Here is a 25,840-nt window from a genome sequence, read left to right on the forward strand (position 1 = left end):
GCCTGTCTGGTTCTCACAAGCCTGAAACATAAAAAATCTTGATGATCACCTTTCTCAGAACGTCACGGTGGGTCAGGCAGGTATTCAGAGGTTTACAGACCTCTCCCTTGGACATAGTAAAATTTGCCTAACTTCCTAATTTGCCTGGCTTCCTCCAGGGCCATTTTTAATTGGACAGCTATCTTTTTCTATCTGTGCTCCGACACCCTGGCTATAAGCTTCCTAGAGGACAGGGATTATATGGCTGCCTCTTCCCAGGATCCAGCACACTGCCTCGTACACAGCAGGTGGGTTCCTGAACACCTCAATAGCACAGAAGTACCTTTATGCACCAACCAAAAAATCTGACTTGAGTCAAGGGACTTGTTCTAGGCCTAGCCCTGCAGTTAACTTGCTGTGCGGCTTTGAGCAAGTCTGTTGCCTTTTCTGGGCCTCACTCTCCCCGTCGGTGAAGTAAGTTGGACTTGTGATCACTAAAGTCTCCACTCTCTCTGTCTCAGGGAGAAATCCACAAAGCTCTCGTAGGGGAAATTGGATCAAAACCAAGATAAATTAAGGAAGAGAAAAAGTCATGAAATGGCAGCTACAGACTGTAATGTCACAACTGAAAAGGGCTCGGAGAATAGACAATGCAGTCTATGCAGATTAAATGCCATCCAGGAGGTGAGTTCTGGAAAGCTGAGTACCTGCCCCACTCATAGTACCCCTGAGGAAGGTGTCCTGAGGAGTTCTCTCTGCATAAGTTTGTAGTGGATTATGATTAAAACCAATTCAAGGGTTGGACCAAGGATGGGATGACCTGATGTATGCTGGGCCCGAGTATGGAAACCAACTCGTACCATGGTTGCTGGGCTCAAAACTCTGCCTGATGGGGCGTTACATCGGTCAGAAGCAAACCAATACAACTGGACCCTCTGTCTCTCAGGAACCACCAACAACCAACACGAGGTGCTCATGGAGAGGGTGGGACCCTGGAGCTCAGGTTGTAATCTGAATAGCTCTGCACTGACTTGGAAGGTTAGGGATCCAGAGCATGTCCAGCTAGTAGCTGAGATTGTTTCCTAAAAATCTCCCCTCTCCCCGTGGAATCTCATGACGAAGTTCCATCACTGAATTTTATTTACATGGGCTTCTTCCTGCAGCCAATACACACAGACATACACACCTAAGAGAACTCCAGGGTGATCGCTAGGCTCCATCCCAACAATGAGAAACAGCCACCAGACTTCCCTCCAATACCCTGTGCTCCAGCTACACTAAACTATACTCCCCCATGCCATGTGCACATGGTTTCCTCTGCCCTTCCCCCTCCATCCCCACCCCTAGAACCCTCCTTCTCATTCTCCTTATGTGGAACCTTCTCTGGCTCTAATTGTTGCTCACGGTACCACTCTCTAAACTTCATAGCACCTCTGGACACCTCAGTAAAAGGTCTCCCCAGTTGTGGACATCTTTATAAAAGCCCTCACATCTATGTGCCAATTATTTGTTTAGATCTGTCTCTCCTCCCTTTGAATTCCTCATAGCCTGGGGATTTTCTTGGGTCCCCAGTACTTAACACAGTATCTAGCACAGGGGAAGTATTGAATAAACACTTTTCCAGCATTGAGTGAATGAATGAAAGAAACAATCTGAGGGCCGCCAGCCCTCATTTTTGGGTGAAGATGTTCAGAATCATGCCTTGCATTTGTTAGCATGTTTTTAAGGCTCTCAAAGCATTTCTGACATTGTTTGTCACTTTGATTCTCATCATACCCAAGAGGTAGGCAGGGAGAGGAATATGACTCCCTTTGGTAGACAAGGACTCCAAGATGCTGAGAGGTACCGTGACCTGCTCAAGGCCACAGGAGAGATGGCACAGAGTCATAGGAGAGTTCTGACCTCCTGACTCTGGAGCTGGGGCTCATTCCACTGCCACCACTGGCTTCCTCATGTCCCACATGAAAAGGGATGTCAGGAAAAGGAAGAGAGCTTGAGGCTAAGGATCCTTTGGTCCTTTGCGGGGAACCTTTCCTTCTTAGCAAAAGCCCAAATCCACAGCCCAAGGAAGAAGGCATCTGAAACTGTGGAAGCACTGGGCCCAGAGCCAGCAGAGCTGGGCTCCAGTCTTGGGGTTTCCACTTTCTAGCTATTTGATCTTGGGTATGTCATTTACTTTCTCTGAGCCTCAGTTCCTAAGAAGTGGCATGTGTCTGCTTCACAGGGCGATTATAGAATCTGTGGCCATCCAGGGCGTAAAAGAATTTATTCTCTGTTAAAGTATCATACGCATATGAGGGGAAAGACGAAAGTGACATGGCAAATACAAGGCAAGGTGGACAAGGCCTCAAGTTCAGACCTGTGCCAGGACATGGCCTCGGAGCTCTATGTTTAAGCAGAAGTCACTGGCACAAGCTGCCCTCTGTCATATCATTCCTGCCTTTCCTGTCACTGCCCTACAGCCAGCTGGGGAAAGGGCAGGGTAAAGGGTTTCACTTCAATCTAAACCTGCAAAAAGGCATTTTCCTAAATTCCTTGACCTCATAAAAATGATCTACTTACTGGTAGGTAATAGATTCACCAGATTCTGGCCAGCAGCCTCTTCCCAGATTACCCTTTGGCCATTTTGAGTCCTTATTTTCCCCTCTAAGAGGTGGGTGGGAGGTCAGTAACATACCAGTCCCGACCCTGCTGGTCTTCATTGGGGTAGGGGTTGGTAGGCACAGGGCCTTAGGGACAATTACTTTTATTAAGGCTCCAGAAAAGCCACACTCACCTCTTCAGTTATTCAAATATTATAAGACCTTGCAGCGCATAAAATGAAATGGCTGACTACCGTGACATTTTATACCCTCTCCCTGGAAATAGCCAGTGGCTATCTGCTATTATTTTTTTTTTATGTTCCCATTATTAAGGTCATGAGTTCAGTCTTTGTTCCCACACAATTAACTTCACCTAGAGACAGGGAGATCTATTCCAAAGCTATAGACAGTGCCATTCCTATTGTACTGTTTGGTACATATTTACTTGCCCGTCCTATCCACAAAATAAACTCCTCAGAGGTGAGGAATCTGCTTTATTCAAGTATTTCCAGTAACCGGCACAGTGCCTAGCACACGGTAGACATTTAATAATTATAGCTACCGTTTATTGTATACTATGCTAGGCACTTTCTTATGTATCATCTCATGTATTCCTTACAACAACTCTACAAGGTAGAAATATTATCATTCCCATTTTACAGATGTGGAAACTGAGGCTCAGAAAGGCAGAGTAACTTGTCTAGGACAACACAGCTAGGAAATAGCAGAATCATGATTGCATAGAGGATGACTAGCTTCAGAGTCTTTTCTTGCCATTTTTGTAGTTGGCTCAATGCCATCCACCTCCACTGCTGGAACCCTTTCCTTCATAGTGCCACTTCTCCAGCTGAGAGGCAGAGGCTGCCTCTGATCCTCTCTCCTGTATTCCTGACTGTCTCTGGGGCCCTTACCCTTGGCTTTCCCGGTTACCTTCAGTTCTCTCAAAGCAGAATGGGCCACTTACCCTTTTTCCTTTCCTTATACCTGATGTCTGCAATGGTGGGGCAAGGATTTCTTAATACAAGTGCATGGAGGCTGACTGAAAAGGAAAAATTCACGGTGATTAAATTGATGAGGCAGTCAAGGGACACTTCAGGATCCTGTCGGTCCTCAGGGAAGCCTCACATCCTAATCTGGACCAAGTCACTGACTCTCTCCCCAGTGGGGCTGATGTGATTGTCTGTTAAAATGATGACAATAATGCTGACCCTTTTCATGGGAAGGAGGAGGAGAGGAAGTATGTGGGAGAGTTAAAGCTCGGAAGAGAGAAGATCAGAGATGAAAAAGCATGAGTTTCAGGCTGAATTTAGAGTATGACATCATTCTTTTTAGAAGTCGTGTCTCTTTTAATTCATGTTTATGAAACTGCTTTTTGGAGTTCCTTGAATTCCTCATTTTGCTAATTTTCTATCTCCTATAACAAGAGTCAAAAAAAGGGGAGACTTGAGTCCAGCGGGTGCTTAGATTCAAGCCTTTGCAGGAGAAACTAGAGACTCAAAGGCTCACAAAGCCCTCTTACCCTCACCAAGGAATGAAAGATGGTGACAGCAGGAGGAACTGGTGACAGCTTGGAAGGTGGCTTTGGCTAGCTGCAGGTATAGGAGGATTTTTGGTGGGAGAAAAACAGGTCTTAGGAGGGCGTCTCACTCTGAGCTAGGGAGGGGTCCTTCAACACCCGTGTATTCCCTCAGGCCCACGTGTGGGCCGCTAAAGCAGACACTGTCGTCTCAGGGCTTGTGGGCTCAGCACAGATGAAAATGGTATTTAACAGAAGAGAGAAAAATGTATTCAACACCCAACCTAGTTATGATTTAGATGCAGCCGTGGGCAGAATAGCAATGAGCTCTTATTTTAAGCAAGTGGTAGAGAGATGAAAGGAGATCAAGTGTGTTGAATCAACCCAGGTTTTTGCAATCAGTGAACTAGATTGGAGACCACACCCTTCTCAGAGAGAGAGAGAAGAGAGAAATATGAGGAGTCTTTCTTACAAATGAAGAGCTTCTCTTTTCAGAGAGGAGTGTTCATATTGCTGCAGAGTGACTTTCACCTAAATCATCCCTGGAGAAAATTTATACCCCATCTTGGTGCAGAACTCAGGAAGGGAAGGAGACTCAGCCCCACTCCTTGGTCCTTCAGACCCAAGTGAGACCCTCCAAAAATAAGAGAATCCTGGACTGAATGGACTCTCATTGTCATCTAGCAAATGCTATGACAGTGGTTCCCATGTATAGTTTTGGTGCCAGATCCTTTATATATATTATTTCATTCCAACATCGTGATAAAGTAGGTACTTTTACTTGCATTGCTGTAAATGGACAAACTAAAGCTCAGGGTAAGTGTATATATAGCCCAAGGTCACACAATAAAAAGGACAGAGCCAAGATCTGAACTTAGGCCTGTCTGACCCCCTAAACCCACATTTTCTCTGCTACACCACAGAGATCTTTGCTCAATTGCCACTTCTCAGTGAGGCCTTCTCTGACCACCCAGAGTAAACCATGCACTGCCTCCTTCCTGGGGCTCTCTATGCCCTGTCCCTATTTTCTTTCTTTCTTTCAAGGTTTTTTTTTTTTTTTTGATGTGGACCTTTTTTTTTTTTAAGTCTTTATTGAACCTGTTATAATATTGCTTCTGTTTTATGTTTTCTTGGGTTATTTGGCCACAAGGCATGTGGGACCTTAGCTCCCTGAGCAAGATTGAACCCGCAACCCCCTGCATTGGGAGGCGAGGTCTTAACCACTTCGGACCACCAGGGAAGTCCCCCTATTTTCTTTCTCTTCTCAGCACTTAAAAGCATCTGGCCTACTGTATCTTTACTTGTTTATTTGCTTACTGTCTGTTTCCTTCCCACACAACCTCCACTCTAGGAAGGCAAAGATTTTTATCCATATCCCTAGCGGCTAGGAACAGTGTCTGGAAAATGAGTGAATCATTCAGTGAATAAGTGAATGTTGAATAACTTCTTGCCTGACTTTCTATTGGAAAGTGGGCAGAAATGCATTCCACTTTTGATAAAAAGCAACCCAATGGTCCTTTAGAAAACCTGAAGGTTCTAGACTCCGACAGAATAAACAGGCAGCAGGCCTGCTTTTTGGAAGAAAAGGCATTTATAGGAGAAATTGGCATCCAAGCTGTCAAAGTGGGTGAGATGCAGATACGAGGTGCTGGTTCACGAGTTAATTTGAGTGCACACAGGGATCTGTGTATAAGAAAATAAAACAGGTAACTAGAGCTGCTGGGCGGACAACAGAGCTCAGTCTCTAGGAAGAACCAACAAAGCCATTCCACAGCTTTGTTTGGTATGGATCGTATGTATGCTTGTTGCCAATAACTTTTTTTTCATTTAGGAAGATAAGGAGGGGGGGCGTGCAGATAAGACTTCCCTGCAGCACAGACACTGACTGTACCAGAGAAGAGATTTATGAAGTCACTTTTATTTATTTATTTTTTTGGCCATGCCACGAGACTCGCGGGATCTTAGTTCCCCAACCAGGAATCCAACCCAGGCCCCAGCAGTGAAAGCGCCGAGTCCTAACCACCGGACTGTCAGGGAATTCCCACAAAGTCACTTTAAAGCAGTAGTTCTTTAACTTGCCCCAACTGATAACTTGGGGAAGTTTCTTAACCTCAGGGGGGATTAAATGAGATAATGTATGTAAAACCCTCACTACCAGGCCTGGAACCTGGGGACCACATGACATTCACTCTTAAATTAATATCCTTTTCTGAAAATCCGATAAACACAACAAACTCTCTCTCCAGAAAAATGCACATTTGACCATACACTCAAAATTTTGCATACAATTTCAGAGGGGATTGGAGCCTTCCAGAGGGCCACTGAGCCAGGGGTTAAGGACAAGTGCCTTAAAGAAACAGATGGTTTCCCAGGCCAACAAGATTTGACTATAACTCGCTAGAATATATTCACACAACTAAAGAGACAATGTAGTGTATAGAACAGGGCTTAGTAAACCTTGGGAGCACAGAAGTGGAGAGTTACAGAGGCAAACATAGGATGTCCCCACTCGAGCACTACATACTAAGTGAAGGGTGCCCTGGCCCAGGAACCCATTTGTGTGTCACTGGTGGCAGTGGTTTAGTCCTACTATGGAGACGTGTGTAGCAGGCCTTGGCCTGATATCTTGAACATTTTGATCATGTCACCTAATTCCCCTGGCTCTGACTGCACCCATATCACCAATCAATCTTCTGATTATAACATGGCTCTGCCAGTGGAGGGTCTACGGGGAGAGAAAGGAGAGTCTAGTCCCCTCCACTTACATTTCTCATTGTAAATTAGTACACTGGCATTCAGGGTTTGTAGAACAGTCTGTGAGTATGGCTAATCCCTCCTCCTCTGCTGACATACAGATCAGTTTTCCATGCCCAGGAAGCTTCTTGGGTGATAGCCAATAAACCTCAATGTGCTGTGATTGAGAGCTCTTATTTCTACTTAATTTTCTTTTGAGTAATTTCTCTCTTAGGAATCTACCCTAAGGAAATAATTAGGAGTTGAGATGTACACATGTACATACAAAAGATGTCGACCATAGTGGATTTTCAAAAACTTTTTATTTTGAGTTAATTCTTAGATTAACATTCAGTTTTACAGAATAATATTGAGACATTCCATATACCCTTCCCCAGTTTAACCCAGTGGTAACTGTCTTAGTCTGTTTGGGCTGCTAGAACAAGAATACCACAGACTTGGTGGTTAAAAAACAAACCCTTATTTCTCAGAGTTCTGGAGACTGGGAAGTGTAAGACCAAGGCACCAGCAGATTACATGTCTAATGAGAGCCCCTTTCCTGGTTCATAGATGGCTGTCTTCTCACTGTGTCCTCACATAGTAGAAGGGGAGGAGGAACTCTCTGGTGTCCTTTTTATAAGGGCACTAATCCCATTCATGAGGGCTTTTCCCTCCTGAATATCCTCCTAATCATCTCCAAAAGGCCCCACCTCCAAACACCATCACAACGGGGATTAGGTTCAACATATGAATTCTGAGGAGACAAAAACATTCAGTCTATTGCAATAATATCTTGTATAATCATAATCAAGGAATTACCATTCAAACAATCGACAGATTTCACTATTTTGTGTGCACTCATTTGTGTTTATTTAGTTCTATGCAATTTCATCACATGTAGATTTGTGGGATCACCACCATAGTCAAGACATAGAATAGTTCCATCACAAGAAATGACGTTAATTTTTACAGTAAAAACAACTTCAGCATCCAGCATTAGGAGATTGCTTACATAAATTATAGTACAGTTATAGAGTAAAACATTATTCACTCATTTAAAATGGTGAATACATAAATATTATAAAATGTAAAGATTGTTTAGTATGGGAAAATGTTTATAAGACACAAAGTTTTATGTATAATATATATATCTTAAAGTAAGTGTTGGGACTTCCCTGGTGGTCTAGTGCAGGGGTCCCCAACCCCCAGGCCTCCAACTGGTACAGGTCCGAGGCCCGTTAGGAACCGGGCCGCACAGCAGGAGGTGAGCGGTGGTCAAGCTAGCGAAGCTTCATCTGCCGCTCCCCATCACTCCCCATCACTCCCCATTGCTCCTTGTCGCTCCCCATCACTGCCCGTCACTCCCTATTGCTCACATTACTGCCTGAACCACCCCACCCCACCACGCATCCATGGAAAAATTGTCTTCCACAGAACTGGTCCCTGGTGCCAAAAAGGTTGGGGACTGCTGGTCTAGTGAGTAAGAGTGTGCACTCCCAATACAGGGGGCCCAGTTTCGATCCCTAGTCAGGGAACTAGATCCCACATGCATGCCACAATTAAGGAGTCCACATGCCACAGCTAAGAAGTCCACATGCCACAACTAAAAGATCTTGCGTGCCTCAACTAAAGATCCAGCATGCCACAACTAAGACCCAGCGCAGCCAAAATAAATACATAAAATAAATTAAATAAATATTTTTAAAATATAAATTTATTTTTTATTTTATATATTTATTTTTGGTTGCGTTGGGTATTCATTGCTGCACGCGGGCGTTCTCTAGTTGCAGCAAGCGGGGACTACTCTTCGCTGCGGTGCATGTGCTTCTCATTGCAGTGGCTTCTCGTTGCGGAGCACAGGCTCTAGGTGCACGAGCTTCAGTAGTTGTGGCACGTGGGCTCAGTAGTTGTGGCGCACAGGCTTAGTTGCTCCGCGGCATGTGAGATCTTCCCAGACCAGGGCTCAAACCCATGTCCCCTGCATCAGCAGGCAGACTCTTAACCACTACACCACCAAGGAAGCCAATAAATAGTTTTAAAAAATAAAAAATCGGGCTTTCCTGGTGGCGCAGTGGTTGAGAGTCCGCCTGCCAATGCGGGGGACACGGGTTCGTGTCCCAGTCCGGGAAGATCCCACATGCCGCAGAGTGGCTGGGCCCGTGAGCCATGGCCGCTGAGCCTGCGCATCCGGAGCCTGTGCTCCACAATGGGAGAGGCCACAACAGTGAGCAGCCCGCGTGCCGCAAATAAATAAGTAAATAAATAAAATAAAAAATAATGTAAGTGTTGAGGAATACTTGAAGGAAATATGCTAGAAGTTTCTAACACTATCTTTTGATGGTAGAGTATGTTGTGCTTTTCCTCTGTTTTATTTTTGTGTATTTTTCAAAATTTTCTATAATAAGCGTCTATTATGGACTGAGTGCTTGTATCTTCCCCCCGAATGTTGAAGCCCTAACTCCCAATGTGATAGGATTTGGAAGTGGTGCCTTTGGGAGGGTAATCAGGTATAGACGGGATCATGAGTGTGGAGTCCTCACGGTAGAATTAATGAGTTTATAGGAAGAGAGAGAGATCGCTCTCTCTCTCTGCCATGTGAGGACACAGAGAGAAGGCAGCTGTCTGCAAGCCAGGAAGGGCCCTCACCCAGAAGCAAATCAGCTAGCACCTTCATCTTGGACTTCCAGCCTCCACAACTGTGAGAAATAAATGTCTGTTGTTTAAGCCTCTCACCCTGTAGTACTTTGTTATGGCAGCCTGAACTGACTAAGACAGCATCTTTTAATCAAGAATGGGGTTGCTGGGCAGGGGGAGGTGTGGGAAAATAGGGGAGAAAAAACAAAGGGAAATCAAAACAAAAAACATAACTAAATAAAAATAGCGATTCAAGGCTAAAACCCTAAAGTGAAGAGGGACTGCTCTCTGGGCAGGCAATTGTTCTGTTTACACCTGGGCTCCAGCCCCAGGATCCAGGGGCTGCGGCCTCTTTTCCCAGCCACCCAAAGAAGTTTAGAGGAAGTCTTACAGGCTCTGCAGCTCCCAAGCTTAAACTGGGTGCAGCAGGAAAGTGAGGGCATCCTCTGGGCCTCAGCTTTATTTATCAAAGACAAGGAGGCTAGAGAGACTGAGTGGCAGGGGCTGGGGATGGGAGCTGGGAGTGGAAGCAGCCAGCTAGCTCACCCTTGCCTGTTCCACACTCACCTTCCAGATCTGCAACCCAGGAGGGAGAGGAAGGGGGTGTGGGGAGTGAGGCAAAGGATGGGTGGAGCGTCTGCTCAGGCCAACTGCTCAGGCAGTGACCTGTGGGAGACAAATGAGGGCAGAGTCTGGGCCTGGAATCTGTCCTGCCCCGGCCTAAACCTAATCTGCCAGGAGACCGTGCCCTATCTGATAAGAGTATTGGCCTGAGAGTCAGCCATCTGAGTTTCAGTCTAACTGTGCTTCAAAGCAAGGCAGTGTGGCTAAGCCAATTTGATATGGAGGACATTTTGACTTGGGAGACATTTTGATAGAATTGAGTCAAAATATAAAATTACCATTTAAATACTATCAAGTCGCTTATAAAAGACATATCCAACCCTTACTTTCCATCTGATGCTCACCCTACCCCTGACTTTCATTCCATCATTAACCTTGACTCCATTCCTGACTTCTACCATGTCTCTGAGCCCCTCTCCGTCCTTGATTTCCAAAGGTGAGAGCTGGCGTTACCTGGGGCTCAGAGTGGAATTGAGGATGTCTGCTTAACATGTGTCACTTGACAGTAAAAAATATATACAAATTTAATGATTTGGTTTTTAGGGTAAATTTTCTCAGATGAATAGTGCTACTTCAATGCATCCATGGTTGAATGGCTGCTTTAAAATCTGCTAAAGGTATTGGAAGTACTTTCTAAACAAAGTGAGAGATCTTAGGGAGGATTCCCAAGTGAAAAAGCCAGAGGTCCCAGAAGAGAGAGAAACAACTCCATCTGGGAATGAAATATCCTAGAATCCCTGTGAGGATATGGGTGGTCCGTCTGCCTGGAATTCTGCCCTTTGGGAGGCTGCCCGCCCTTTTGCCATCCCATGGTTCTGGAAACAGTCAGTCACAGTGCCATGCCTGCCCCAGGCATCAGAGGTGGGCCACGGCTCAGGCCTGGCCAATTTCAGTACCTAACTCCTGTCCACAGTGACTGGTCCAAGAGGAGGGTACGGAATCCAAGCAGAGTCAGCCTACTTCCATGGGGTCTAACAATATGATCCCTGGAGAGAACATCTTCAGGGTCTTCCTCCAGGATCATGGACTGTAAGGATGAAGGGAATCTGGGGCTGCTGGCAGCCATGTTGCCACCATGCAGTCAGCAACCCCACTTCAAACTTCCTAAGCCAATAAATTCTCTTTGCTTAAACTGGATCAAGTCTGTTTTCTGTCAGTTGCAACGAACAGACCCCTAACACATTATTCCACTCTTTATCTTGGCACTTATGGAGATCCCAAGACTGCCTAAAGAGAAGCCTCTTATTGACAGGCCCTGTCCGCTTGTCAGAGCCCACGGTCAGACCTCCCACTCAGGAGAGAGATCCTCTGTGAAAGGAAAACTTACATGCTTCAGAGGAAACCTAAACCAGCTATCTGTGTATACCAATCAACCAATTCCTTTATTCATAAATGTCTTTCGATCAAAAAGAGATGCATAACTAGGCATATATTGGTGAAGTTTCTGACCTTTGAGGATAAAGGTCAGCCTCCAAAGTTTCTGGAAATAAAGGACCAAGACTTAGATTGGCATCAGATCTCTTACCTACAATACTGTATGCTGGAAGACAAAAAAGTGAGTTCTTCAAAGTTCTGAGAGAAACAATGAATTTGAACCTAGAATTCTTTCCCCAGCCAAATGAGCATACACAAGATTGAGGTCCTACAAGTTTCGCTCTCATGCTTCATTTCAAAAAAGTATGCATACTCTAGCAAAATGGAAAAGGAATCCCAGCACGAAATGGACCTGAATGGGAGACAGGAAAGAGAGAAACTAACCTTAGAGACTTATGAAGGTGGCGTTTCATAAACTGAAGAAGAATGAGAAGAGCCTCCATATTATTAAATCCAGGTGGTGGATTTAAAGGTGTTCCTTGTATTTTTATTTTAGCTTGTCTCTGTTTGAATTTTTTCATAATTTAAAGTTGGAAAAAATAGAAGCACAAGGATTAGAGAGGAAAAAAATAACAACACATATCTATATGTCAACAGGAAAAAAGAGGCAGTTAGAGGCTAAGATGACTGAAAATAGGGGCTATTTAATGTTTTGTTAATCACGAACGTATTTCCTAATTGACTAGGTTCTACCATCTAGATATTTAAACATATGCACATTAGAAAACGTGATTTTGGGGTTGCACAACAACCTGAATGTACTTAATATCACAAAACAGTACACTTAAAAATGGTTAAATGGTAAATTTTATGTTATATATATTTTACCACAATAAAACATTTAATGAAGTGTGATTTTTTAAAAATTCAGTATTTTCATTATTTTTAAAAACTCTAGCTGGAGCTTTCTGGGAAGCAATAGCTTTTGTTATGAAGAAACATTTATATGCTGCAAGAACCATTTTTGTATGTGCTTCCTTGTACACGGGTATGTGTGAGCAAGGATTTCTTTAGACATATGCCACTTGCTGATTGGAGGATATGAGCATCTTCGACTCCATATTTCCAGGGTGGTTGTCCCACCAGAAGGGTATGAGTGGTCCAATGCTCCACATTTTTGCCAGCACTCATGTTTTCAGACTTGCACATTTTGGGTGTGAAATCTGAGTCTCGCTTTTGTGGAGCAGGGGTAAGCAGTATGTGATTTGTCAGCCTGGCTTCAAGGGTCAGGACAGCACCCAGCACCTGGTCCAGCAGTGACAGAAGCAGGTATGATGTTGGTTGCATTACATTGGCCAGGGACACTTGTCCCATGGGAAGTGCTTTGTGTTAAGGGGGAACCAGGGTGCACCACGAGGACCTGGATAGGAGATACATACCAAGAAAAGTAAAACTAACAAACCTGAGGAATAGATCCACAGCTGACAGCAGACAGGAGAGAGAAGATGCTGGGGCAGCTGGTATGAGGCCTACAAAGTAGGATTCTTAGAGGAGGAGAGTTAGCAGCAATGCTGGAAAGAGTAGAGGAAGAGAACTCGGTGAAGAGAAGGGGGTGAGGGGTCATTTAAGAGACTATAGCCTGGGGACTTCCCTGGAGGCACAGTGGTTACGAATCTGCCTGCCAAGCCGGTGACACAGGTTTGATCCCTGGTCTGGGAAGATCCCACATGCCAGGGAGCAACTAAGCCCGTGTGCCACAACTACTGAAGCCCGTGCACCCTAGAGCCCACGTGCCGCAACTACCGAGCTGCGTGCTGCAACTACTGAAGCCCACGTGCCTAGAGCCTTGCTCCGCAACAATGTGAAGCCTGCACGCCGCAGCGAAGAGTAGCCCCCACTTGCCGCAACTAGAGCAACGAAGCCCCAATGCAGCCTAAAGTAAATAAAATTTTAAAAAAGAGAGAGAGAGAGAGAGACTATAGCCTGTTCCAAAGCTCAAAGGCAGGGGAAAATTCTTAGGCAATGAGGGAGAGAAGAGGGGTGTGTTTTGCAGAAAAGAATTCAAACTAGAGATTAATCAGAAAATAAATTGATTCATGCCTCAGTATCTTCATTCATAAAATCAGAATATCGATGTTACCTATCTCAAAAAATTGTTGGGAAAGTTACATGAGATCTCTAAGGCACTTGGCATAACGCCTGGAAAAAGGAAATTCAGTAAGTACTAGCTCTTGTTAAAGCAAGATCTCCTTAAACCAAGTCGTCCAAGACCACGTAGCTGATAAATGGGTGTCCAGGATTTGAATAGTTTCTCTGATTCCAAAGCCCAAGCTCTAAATCCTAATACCTAATAACTACTGTGCTGTACCTAATAACTACCATTTACTGAGCACAGAGCTCCATTCTCTGCATTCATTGTCTCATTTAACCCTCGTAACATCCTCGAGCTGGGTATCGCCGTTTTACAGAAAAGGAACTTGAGCATCATTTAACTCACTTGCCCAAGTTCACACAGCTGGGACTCACACCCCGGCCTGCCTGGCTCCAGTGCCCTCTCCCCAACACCACACTGGAAGTCAGGAGGCTCGGGTCCCAGTCCCAGATCTGCTACTGATCAACCTGTATCACTGAGCCTCAGTTTCTTCACTTTCTAAAATAACAGGGGCTGGGATAGAGAATGGTCTCTCTGGTCCCTTTAAACTCTACTGTTCTGAGAAGGTGGGTTTGATAAAGTCAGACAGCAGTCCAGGTAGGAGGGAGGGGTATGTCTGAATCAGACAGGACCCCCATCCCTGTCTGACGGCACAACATCAACCAACAGAGATCCAGAAGGGCCGAGAGATGAGTCCGGGTCTCCAAAGCATTAGTCGTCGTCTGCTCCCACTCCCCAGGGGACGAGAAGAGACGCTGCTCCGATTATACTGGGATGATGAGGGACCTCTAAGATCATGAGAGGGTGGGACAGGAGGTGTCAGAGGATACAATGGGACATCTGACTCATTCAGCCTGGAGAATAGAAGGCAAGAAGGGCCAGGCTTCAAGTCTCCTGTGAGTCTGGGGGCTGGGTGGCAGGGTAGAAAGAACAAACGGTTAAGACTCAGGGTGTCTGGGACCTGGTCCCTAGTCCTAGCTCTGCCACTAAAAAGCAGTATGACCTTTGTTTGACAAGTTACTTTACCTCTCCAATCTTCAGATTCCACACCTAATAAGTTAGGGAAATAACTTAAAAAAAAAACACCCCACCAATTTCTACAAAGAAATGTATAATATTATAGCTAAAAACAACTAGAAATGGCTCAAATACCCTGGCAACGGAGAGAACTGCTAAGCAGACTCAGGGAGGGGGAGGGGAGGCGGGGGAGAGTTGATGCAACAGAGTGTTAAAATGCCATTTGGAATGCTGAATAATAACAAACATTTATTAAACACTAACTACATGCCAGGCACGAGGCAGAGGTCTTGACACACATGATCTCACTTAACATCAAGTATCTTTTGAGGTAGGCATTATCACCATCTTTCAGATGCATTAACTGAAGCCTGGAGAGGCTAAATCACCCAACAGGTTGATAAGTGATGTCCTCAGGACTCAGACCCAGAGGTCCTTCTGACTCGGAGGGCCGTGCCCCTAACCTTTACACGCTACTGCCTCAGACTGTTGGATGTGAGGACCACGCAGAAATGCATATATGGCACAGTGTTAAGTGGGGAGAAAAAAAACCCTCTAGAGTGCTTATGTTAATCTAAGAACATTGGCATCAACATTAGGTTTGGAAGTTTATAAATAACAGGCAATTTAGGATGCTGAGAACTTACTCGGGGCTGCTAAAGTTTAGCTATTTCTGCTTACTTGTTGGTAGAGATGATGAAACGTGTAATACCTGAGTGAGGGGGTGAGTACTGATGACAGGGCCTTTCTGGTTCTAATAGTTCTTCTCCTAGGTGAGCAGAGGTTGCACTGCTTCTCAACCTTGGCTGCATATTGGAATCAAGTGAGAAACTTTAAAAACTGCTGGTGTCCGGGTCCACTCCCAGAGATTCTTATTTAATTGATACAGGTGCAGCTTTGGCATTGGAAGTTTTAAAATTTCCTCACGTGATTCCAATATGCAGAAACGTTTGAAAACCACTGGTCTACCTGATAAAGGCCTAACTCCTTCGCTTGGCATAGAAGGCCTTCTCTGATTTCTTCAGTAAGCGCCCCTATATCCCTATTTCTCACCTGTTTTCTCCAAGCCAATTACGATGTCCTGACCATGCTCCGCTCTAATGTTTACATTTCTGTGCCTTTACATGTTATTTCCTCTGCCTGGAAGGCCTTTCTTCTCCCTCATCTATCTGGAAAACTCCATTCGTCTTCAACAACAAGGCAGCCAGCCTCCAAGATGGCCCCCAATAATCCCCACCTTGTTGTATTCATGCCCTTGTGTGGTCCCCTCCCACACTGAATAGGCCTGACCTGTGTGGATATGATGGAGTATGACTTCCAAGGATAGGTCATAAAAGACATTGCAGCTTCCACCTTATCCTCTCTTGGATCACTTGCTTTGGGAGAAGCCAGCTGCCGTGTCTTCAGCGGCCCTACGGAGAGCTCCACGTGGTAAGGAACTGAGGCCTCCTGCCAACAGCCATGTGAGTGAGCCAGCTTGGAAGTGGATCCTCCAATCCTAGTCAAGCCTTCAGACGACAGAAATCCCAGCTGACATCTTGACTGCAACCTCATGAGAGATCTTAAGCCAGAACCACTCAGCTAAGCCATTCTAGAATTCCTGAGCCATAAAGTGTGAGATAATGTTTGCGTTCTAAGCTGCTAAATTTGGGGGTAATTTATTATACAGCAATAGCTAACTAATACAAATGACAAGTTCAAGTATATGATACTCTGTGAAGACTTTTTAGCCTCTCCTCTGCTGAAGTTGAATCGAACACTGTGTGCCACTTCTGAGCTTGATACGCTCCCTATTATAGCACTCATCACACGGGGCCCTCCTATGACTTGCCTTTCTTGCCCTCTAGATCCAGTTCCAGGAGGACAGGGCCAGCCATAATGCCGGCTTCGGTAAGCACTTATAGAATGAATGAACACATATGAGAACGGCCATTTGAGTCTAGTCCAGGCTCCTTCCCTACAAAAACTCCAAGGTATGGTGGCTGGAAATCATGGATGTCATGGTGAATGGGTCCTGAGGGTTTTCTTAATACTTCGACAAAACCCTTTACCCATGGATGTATCTAAAGCACTAGACTGGAAGTCAAAAGATCTGGATTTTAAAGTCTGGCAACTACCTGATGAATTTTTCTGAGATTTGGTTTCCTCTTGGACCAAAAGATGTAAGGGCTCTTCCAGTTCTAAAATTTAATGATTCTATATTTCCAGCTAGCAATTACTCCTGATCCATAAAAGAAGGTAAAATAGGGTAATAGTGTTCAACCATAGCAAGCGTTTTCAAAACCCTTGCATATCAGAAATACCCCTAGAGTTTATCTCACACACACACACACACACACACACACACACACACACACACACACACACTTGGTCCCCACATTATTCCTTCTGAATGAGCTTCTCTGAGTCTCTGGAGACACGGCCAGGGCATCTGTATTTTTATATAGTTCCAAAGTGATTCTGATGTGCATCTAGAGCTGGAAATCGTGAATCTACAATATGTGGGTTAGAGACTTAAAATTTTTTTTCTGCCAGCTGGTTGGCTCCGTTGTTTATAGAGTACAGTACTAATAGATATGTTGTCTGAACTGTTAACTTTATATGAGTGGATGGATGGATGGAACCAGGCTACCTCTACTGCTAGAAAAGCAACTCAAGGTATACTGTTAGGACCCAGTCAGGTCTTCAACAGGAATGACTCTTTGCATGACCCAACTGCTTAGGACATTTACTGGAGATCAAACTGTGGGGTATTTTAGCTTCCATAGGGTAAAGAACTGCTTTCTTTTTGTTAGATAGGAATGAACAGGAATTAAGAGCACTGCTTTTGGAACCCAAAAGTTTAGGTTCCTGGCTCCAGCACTTACGTACATGCCCGGTGACTATGGCTGGACTAGCAAATCTTTGTGAACCTCACTCTCCTGACCTGTTGTATGGACAACATGCACTTCTTTCCAGGAATGTTGTTAGGGTTAAATGCCACAAGGTAGGTAAAACACTTAGCACAGTATCTGGCACAGAACAAGTGCTCACTAAGTAGTAGCACGCTATGGCAAAAACAAAATATGGCCCTTTTATTAACAGCAACATATACTTGTCTAGTGCTTTGTAAATTACAAAGTGCTCTTACATTTTATATTGAAACCCTCTCCCCCCAAAAAATCCCGAGGTGGGCAAGGCAGACCCTAGTGACCCCATTTTACAGAAAAAGAAAGAAAGGCTCAGAAGGGTTCACTGGCTCTAGATCAAATGGCAAAAGAAAGTGTCAGTGTCTGAATTCAGACCTGGGTGTGATTCCATGAAAATGAATAATTATACATGCACACTTGGCAGGCTGAGCATCTAGGGACCATCTGGTTTAGCAGGCTGAGGACTGTATTTCTGAGCAGCTTCTTTTTTTAGATGAAAGCAAGATGGGAAAAATAAGCTGGCAAACTGCTTTCCTTCATTCAACACTGGTGGGATTTGTGCTCAGTTTTGCCCTCTTTTTAACTCTCAAATGCTACATGTCCATGGATCTCAGTTTACTCCACCTGCCCTTGGCCGCTCTGTCACTGGCTCTGCCCTGGGCCCCACAGCTGGGATCTGGGAAAACCAAAAAAAAAAAAAAAAAAGGAAGCAGGAGCAGCTGGAGACATCTGAGGGCTGGACGAACACCAGCTGCTCCCAAGTCTGGCTGGGGAACAAGAAGCCTGCTGATAGGGCATGTGGGGAGGGGACAGCAATCTCTGCTCCCCATGTCAGTCAACAAGAGGATGCTTTTCCCATCCAACAGATGGGTCCTGCTCCTGGAATAATGTAATAAAGTGAAATACTAAATATGGCACAGAATCTATGTCTCTTGGGGAGCAGGAGGCCAAGAGATCAAATGTTAGCTGAATCTAATCAAGAAGGCTCTCGTGGACGAGGTGGAACTCGAAATGGGCCTAAACGAATCGTGGTGTTTGGATGCACAGAAAGGAGGCTGGGAGGCCCCGCAAGCACAAAAACATCACGAGAAAGGGCATGCATATTTGTCTGGGGGATGGGTGGGCATATTAAGGGGAAAAAGAAGAATGCATGGTAAAGAAGCAGAGGACAGGAGAGGTGAGGCGAGAACAGACAGCAAGGGGCACAGATGCAGTTCTACAGAGGAAAGGGAATCTTGTAGATTCTTGACAACTCGGTGACGGAGTTGTCACCGTTGACCACCCCACATCCCAGCTGGCAGATAGGGAAGCTGAAGTCATGAAAGGAAAGCATACACACAGGTCACAGAGTGAGGGACAGGGAGAGAGTCAAGACAAGAACCCGGGGCTCCAGACAATTAGTTTGGTCATCTTTCTGTTAGACCACACTTCCAGGCTGGTATTTTGTTATGAAAATGGTGTGTCGGGCTTCCCTGGTGGCGCAGTGGTTGCGAGTCCGCCTGCCGATGCAGGGGACACGGGTTCGTGCCCTGGTCCGGGAGGATCCCACATGCCGCGGAGTGGCTGGGCCCGTGAGCCGTGGCCGCTGAGCCTGCGCGTCTGGAGCCTGTGCTCCGCAACGGGAGAGGCCACAACAGTGAGAGGCCCGCGTACCACAAAAAAAAAAAAAAAAAAAAAAATGGTGTGTCAGGCAGATCTGGCGGCAGAATGCAAGGGCAAAGAGACGTTCGAGTCCAGGAGGCTGTAAAAATTATTCCAGGGTGAGTTGATGGAGGGACGAAACTCAAGTGAAATGGAAAGGATGGGCTGGGCGTGAGCACCATGGCGAGGGAAGAAACAAGAGGACTTCACAGGAATCGGATATGGCAGCGAGGGAGAGAGCTGTGCAGAGGTCATTCACAGGCCATTCTCAGGCCTGGGAGTTTCTCCTGAGGAGGTCACGGGGCACTTTAACCCCCTGACCTCAGACTCAAAGGCAGCAGACAAAAATTCATAAACTAGCCTCTACAACAAACTCCCTATCCCCAGGTCTTCGTCCCTTTGGCCAACTTCTACACAGACCTTCTCTGAATCTCCCACTCAACATTTCAGGACCTTCAGTTTACATCTGGTGCTTAGATGTGTGTGTTTGGATGATAGGGTGTGAAATTAAAACCCAAACCAGAACTTAGGAGTGTAGCCTCTCCCTGGTGGTGAAGAGAACTTGCACAGCTAGAACTGTGGTGTGGATTTTGATTTTTTGATGTGAGGAGCAGGGAGATCAGAGCGAAAAGAATGGAAAAACTGTCTATCTCCATCTAGCTCCACCTTCCCACGACAGTAGTAGCCGAGTGGCAGTTAGCAAGCTTCATGTGAGGAAGCTCACTGAAACTGGAGAAGCTGGAATAAGAATTAGACTGAGACCATTTGGGGCCATTCAGCACAAGGGCAGATTATACCTAACCTTATGGGTTTGTAAGGAGGACCAAATAAAACAATACTAGTGGGTCTTCCCCGGTGGCGCAGTGGTTGAGTCCGCCTGCCGATGCAGGGGACACGAGTTTGTGCCCCAGTCTGGGAAGATCCCACATGCCGTGGAGCAGCTGGGCCCGTGAGAAAAAAAAAAAAGAACAATACTAGTGATGGCTAATGTTTATTAAGCCCTTAATATACACACTGTGCTAAGCGCTTAACATGCATTATTTCATTCAATTATTACAACAACCCTAAGAGGTAAATACTACCAGAATTCCCATTTTACACATGAGGAAGTTGAAGCTCATAAAAGTGAACAAATTAGCATAGAGTCACAGGGCTAATAGCGGTGGAGTTGTCTGATTTCTGACCATGTTCTTCGTCCCTGAACTGTTTTCCTCATCTGGCAAATCAGCAGAGCACCTGGCCCACAGTCCTCGGCAAAGCTCAGTTCTCTCCCCAAAACCCACCTCTCAGTAGCACTAAGGATATTGCTGAATCTCAGTACAAGTCATATAGAAATTGCTGGAGAGTTTGACCTTCTTGGTTCAATCTCATGAAATTACACTCCTCAGAACTTGACAGTTTATTTTTTCTGTAAATTTATTTATTTATTTATATTTATTTTTGGTTGCGTTGGGTCTTCGTTGCTGCGTGCAGGCTTTCTCTAGTTGTGGCGAGCGGGGGCTACTCTTCGTTGCGGTGCGCGGACTTCTCATTGCGATGGCTTCTTTTGTTGCGGAACATGGGCTCTAGGTGTGCGGGCTTCAGTAGTGGTGGCGTGCAGGCTCAGTAGTTGTGGCTTGCCGGCTCTAGAGCGCAGGCTCAGTAATTGTGGCACACGGGCTTAGTTGCTCCGCGGCATGTGGGATCTTCCCGGACCAGGGCTCCAACCCGTGTCCCTTGCATTGGCAGGCAGATTCTTAACCACTGCACCACCAGGGAAGTCCAGAACCTGACAGTTTAAAGAGATGGGGAAGGTGCAAAACCAAGTGTATCTATTAGGCCGTATGGCCCAGTGATTAAGAGCTTGGATTTTGATGCCTAAATTCCAGTTTTGCCAAATTCCTTCTGGTGAGAGCTTGATCAAATCACTTCTCTATGGCTGTTTCCTCATACATAAAATGAGGCTAATACCACCTGACCTCATGGGCTTACTGTGAACAGCAAATGAGATGGTGCAGGTAAAGCTCTGAGCACAGTCTGGGACACACAGTAAGGGCCCAATAAATGTTGGCTATTACAATGATGATAATACCGTTTTCCATGCAGCTATGGCCAGGGACATTTCGCCTCTGCATCTGGCTGTGATGGGACAGAAGTGAGCTTCCTACTGACTTCCTACATCCCAAGTACAGAGTATGGGCCTCTCCTGTCTGTCTGTGACTTTGCAGGCCCAGGGGTAAGTGGTGCCCCAGAAGAAAAAGGGGGCAGACGAAGGTCCCCACAAGGCCAAGACATAGAGTTGGAATCCATCAATTGACATTTCAAGAGCCCAGTAGTCTTCTTGAAGAAGGGCAAGCAGGGGAGCTGTATCAGGACACATGCTGGCAAGGGGTTTGGGGAGTGCTGAGAGCATAACAAGAACCCCATCAGTCTTAGCCTGACACGTCCAGGAAGTGGGAGGGATGAGGAATTTCATCCCATCCTGTATTTACTTACCATCCTTCCTGACTGACACACCACTCTGTACACAGAAACTTCACAATATACCTATACCATTAGGATGCCTCCACAGGTATGGTCCTGTAACAGGATGGGGAACAAGAAGATGCAAAAGAAACCCGAGACATCTTCTTTGCTTTTGGAAAGGATTCACTAGAATGCAATTTATCAGCACATGTCAATTAATATGCAGGATTACCTTGCTTATTTAAAAGGCCATTTAACTGGTGCCCTCTGATTCCCTGGAAGCTAACAAAAAACCGGACAAAAGACCAAAGGCCTGTGATACCCCCTCTGAGCAGTCAAAGGAAGGATTACAAAGTCTAAGCACTAAAGGCAGTGCATTCTAGTTGCAGGAACGTCCCTAAAGCCCTCTCTCAGTGACTATTTAGTTTTACTTGAGACAGTTGTAAATAACATGGCTGATCAGAAGTTATAAATTTGAAGTGAACAGGGAGAGCTGCTGGGGGGTGGCACAGTCAAGGCAGTGAAGAGTAATGGCTGGCAGGCTGACCACAAGGGAGACAACACAAACTATGAAAAGCAATGAAAAGAACTAAGAGGCCAGCAGCTGGGAGCCACGTAGTGTAGGTGCAAACGGCTCTCCATATCTTCACAGATCAGAGGGCGCCACTGCGCTGGCATTAGACCTGGTCACAGGTGTTTTTGTTCTCTGGGGATGGTATGGAATGTTAGGTACGGCCAGATGATTAGCTCTGGCCAATGAAATGTGAATGGAAATAATGAGGGTCATTTCTGGGCAGGAGCTTTAAGGGCTAAGTGGGTGCTTCACCGTGTTCTCTTCCTGTTCCACCATGGCCAATGGCAACATTTCCAGATAATGGCAGCTCTGCCAGCCTGGTTCCCCAAGTGAGGATAAAAATGATGCAGAGGATGGGCTTCCCTGGTGGCGCAGTGGTTGAGAGTCCGCCTGCCGATGCAGGGGACACGGGTTCGTGCCCCGGTCCGGGAGGATCCCACATGCCGCGGAGAGGCTGGGCCCGTGGGCCGTGGCCGCTGGGCCTGCGCATCCAGAGCCTGTGCTCTGCAGCGGGAGAGGTCACAGCAGTGAGAGGCCCGCGTACCGCAACAACAACAACAAAAAATGATGCAGAGGAGAGTCTCGAGCTGACCCACAGAGGACAAGAAGCACAGGCAAGAAATAAACTTTTATTGCTTCCTGGAATTGCTTGTTACTACTGTATAATTGAATCTATCCTGACTGAAACATTCTAAAAAGTTAAATGAGGTCAGATCACATTAAGAAATGTGAGCATTATGTTTCTGGTAAATTACCCTTCAATATTATAGTCAATATAATGTTGTGTGACTTAAAGGATAATTTTCAGTGAGGAAAATTCACCTACTCCAATGACATCAGATAAATGAGTCATTACCAGAACATGAACTAAATAGAGGAGATGGATCCAGTTTCCGAACAACTTCTTTCTCTAGGAAGGGTCCAGGTCTTTACAAAATATACCTGCATTATTTATGGGTCTAAGGCAGAAGTTGGGTCTCACGCTCTAATGCTGTCAGAACTGACTTCTCAGCGTCTGCAGAACCAGCCCCAGGCACAAGGGATGGCTTCTACTGGTTCTGTGATTGCTGAGGGGCTCTGGTCCCTGTCTAGGGGTTAAAAGGCCCTACAATATATCTGTATGTGCTCTCATAGAAGGAAATCCATAATGTGTTCTTGAGTAAAAACAGCGAGGCAGCAACTTGAGAATGTACAGCCTTATTACGTATACATGGAACATTTACAAAATTGACCTCACACCGAGGCAACAAGCAAGTCTCAGAATGAAAACCACGTGGGTCATTTTCTCTGACCAAAAGCAGTTAAGCTAGAAAACAACAGCCATTGGGTAACTAGGAAAATCTCACGTGTTTGGAAAGTAGGAAACATACTTTTAAATAATCCATGGGTTATACATCTTTTCACTTAATCCTCCTAACTATTCAGAATGCAGATCCTCATTTTAGAAATGCAGGAACTGAGACTAAAAAGAGAACATAATTTGCTCAAATTTACCCAGCTAGCAGTGGTGAAGCCTGGACTCAAAACCACGCTATAGAACTCTAGAGCCAGGGCTTTAACGATATTCTCCTTATGCTGTGTCTCACTGGAATCCACAGATCCTCCCCAGGTAGGTCCACAGCCTCAATGGATCTGGTGTTTCACCTCTGAGAAAGAATAGCTGTTGAGAGATGGGAGACAGTCCCAGCTTGCTTTGGTGACACTGACCTTGGCCCTGTTGCATAGAGGCGCATTTCCTCTTGCTTCCTCTGGGGTGCCCTACTTGGACCAAGGTGAGAGGTCTAGAGTAGTGGAGAGGGGTGTTTCAGGTTGATGTTCCCAGACGGCTTTGAACTAGATCACTAGGAAGACTTCCTTTCCTTTCAAAGTTTTTTTCCACATGGGTACAAGCGGTAAGCAATCAAAGAAAGACAGAAGGAAAAGTTACTTCCAGATGGCTCCCCATCTTGCTGTAATGCAGTTTAAATACAGAAAATATTCTAGGCAAACATATCATTAGGCAAACATGAGTATTAATATCATTCATATTAAAAATGGAACAGAATGGAAATTCAACCTATATCTTGACTTAAATTTGAGACTAAGGCCTCAGAGCCAGAAGACAACTACAGCACCCTGATTCCGCGCAAGTTGGAGGCTCACGATATCTGAGGTAAGAGGCAAGTCCTAAGACTTCTCTCTAGGGAAGGCTTCCTGAATTCGAACCGACCAAACTCCCTCACTGTCGTGGTGAGGGCCTGATCAAATGGCTACTTAACAATGCTATTCTCCCTTCTCCACCCCAACCTACGTCTGTTGTTTCCTGTCAAGCTACATTTTCAGCAAGACTCTAAGACATTCAGAGCTTCTGAGGTACCCGTTGCCCTCCAGCCTCTCTCCTTATGCTATCAGGACAACGCTGTCTGCCCCTTCCACGGGCTCACAAGTATAACTTCATCCTGACTAAATGCCTGAGACTATGTTTCATGCAGTGAGAAGGCTTGAAAATAAACAGAAAATCTGATGGTGGTCCATATCCTAGAAAGCTACCTAAAGTGTTTAGAACTCACCAAGCAACACTGGGGAGGGAGAAGGGGGAGGGGGAGGAAGAAATAGCAGCAGGTTGGGCTAGAGGTCCAGGTAGTGGGACTTTTCCCTCCATCCTTTGGCTCCATTTCTTCCACTGCAGAAGCCACACTGGCCCAAGATGAGGGAGTCAGCTGGCTGGGTTAACAGCGTTCACAGTGCTCAGCCTGGGGCTTGGGTCCTCCCTTGCCCCGTCCCACTGCTTGCTCCCCACACCATCAGGGCTCAGTCCCCAGAAAGTCAGTTTGCCAATCAGTGAGTGACCCAAGTCCCAACATGAGTTTACGATCAACAAGTCCAAGATCCAAGTACCCGGTTATCCAATCAGCAGTGTGATTACATCCTCTCAATCTGTGCAGAAGGCTCACGATGACCACCTCCTGATAGGAGGACATGGGTGTCCCTGGGCAGGCCCCCAATGGGAACTCAGCTCAGTGACCTTTCACAAATGACCCGTTGTGCCTACAGGCTGGACAGATGGTGTGGGGCCCCTGGGGTTAGTGATGGTCCGATGCCTTCAATGAGGTTGTTCCATCGGTCATAGTCCTCGTTCAGGTCTGAATGAGAAAAAATCCAGGTTAGGTAAACGGTTGTAAGGTTAGATCAAAGAGTAGCTACCATGGATTTAGTGGGTCACACTAGAGAGAGGAGCACCTGGGATACTAAAAGGACTGGTTACAGTGGCTGTGATGGTGGAAGAAATAATGACAACTACTATTCATACATGTGCTTCATAAATGACTTGCTTGACCCATAACAACTCAGTAACGATAATAATAACAGAAGGTAGCACTTATTGAAGGATAACTCATTCCAGGAACTTTGCTAAACATGCATTGTTTCATTTAATTTTCATAATATCCCTATGTGTTAAGTACCATATTGGCCCTATTTCACAGTTGAGGAAACTGAGCCTCGGTGAAGCTACCTGATTTGTCCAAAGCCATTACAGATGGTGAGTGGTAGAGACAGAATTCAAACCCCGGTCAGAAAGGGTGAGAAAGTGGAAAGCCCACTTCCAAGCCCATGGATATTGCTGAGCAAGAACAGATCCTTCACACGCCAACCAGTGAGTGTGGAAGCGGGGCCACGTCAGTGAAGGGCACAGGACAGCAACATCATGAAGCAGCAGAACACCGGGTACAGTTCAACAGA

At 45.7% G+C, this 25,840-nt stretch overlaps 1 protein-coding gene across 3 annotated transcripts in view; it reads right to left on the minus strand.

Moving 5' to 3' along the window:
* Positions 1-22,729: 22,729 nt before the first annotated feature.
* Positions 22,730-25,840, minus strand: part of PAFAH2 (platelet activating factor acetylhydrolase 2) — a 32,296-nt gene continuing 29,185 nt past the window's right edge. For all 3 annotated transcript variants that reach the window (XM_032640696.1, XM_032640706.1, XM_032640714.1), the window contains exon 11: positions 22,730-25,242. In XM_032640696.1, the coding sequence (XP_032496587.1) occupies positions 25,148-25,242 (95 nt within the window). In that variant the 3' untranslated portion in view covers positions 22,730-25,147. The remainder of the gene's footprint in view (positions 25,243-25,840) is intronic.

This window comes from Phocoena sinus, chromosome 1 (assembly GCF_008692025.1).
Source record: "Phocoena sinus isolate mPhoSin1 chromosome 1, mPhoSin1.pri, whole genome shotgun sequence".
Taxonomy (NCBI): domain Eukaryota; kingdom Metazoa; phylum Chordata; class Mammalia; order Artiodactyla; family Phocoenidae; genus Phocoena; species Phocoena sinus.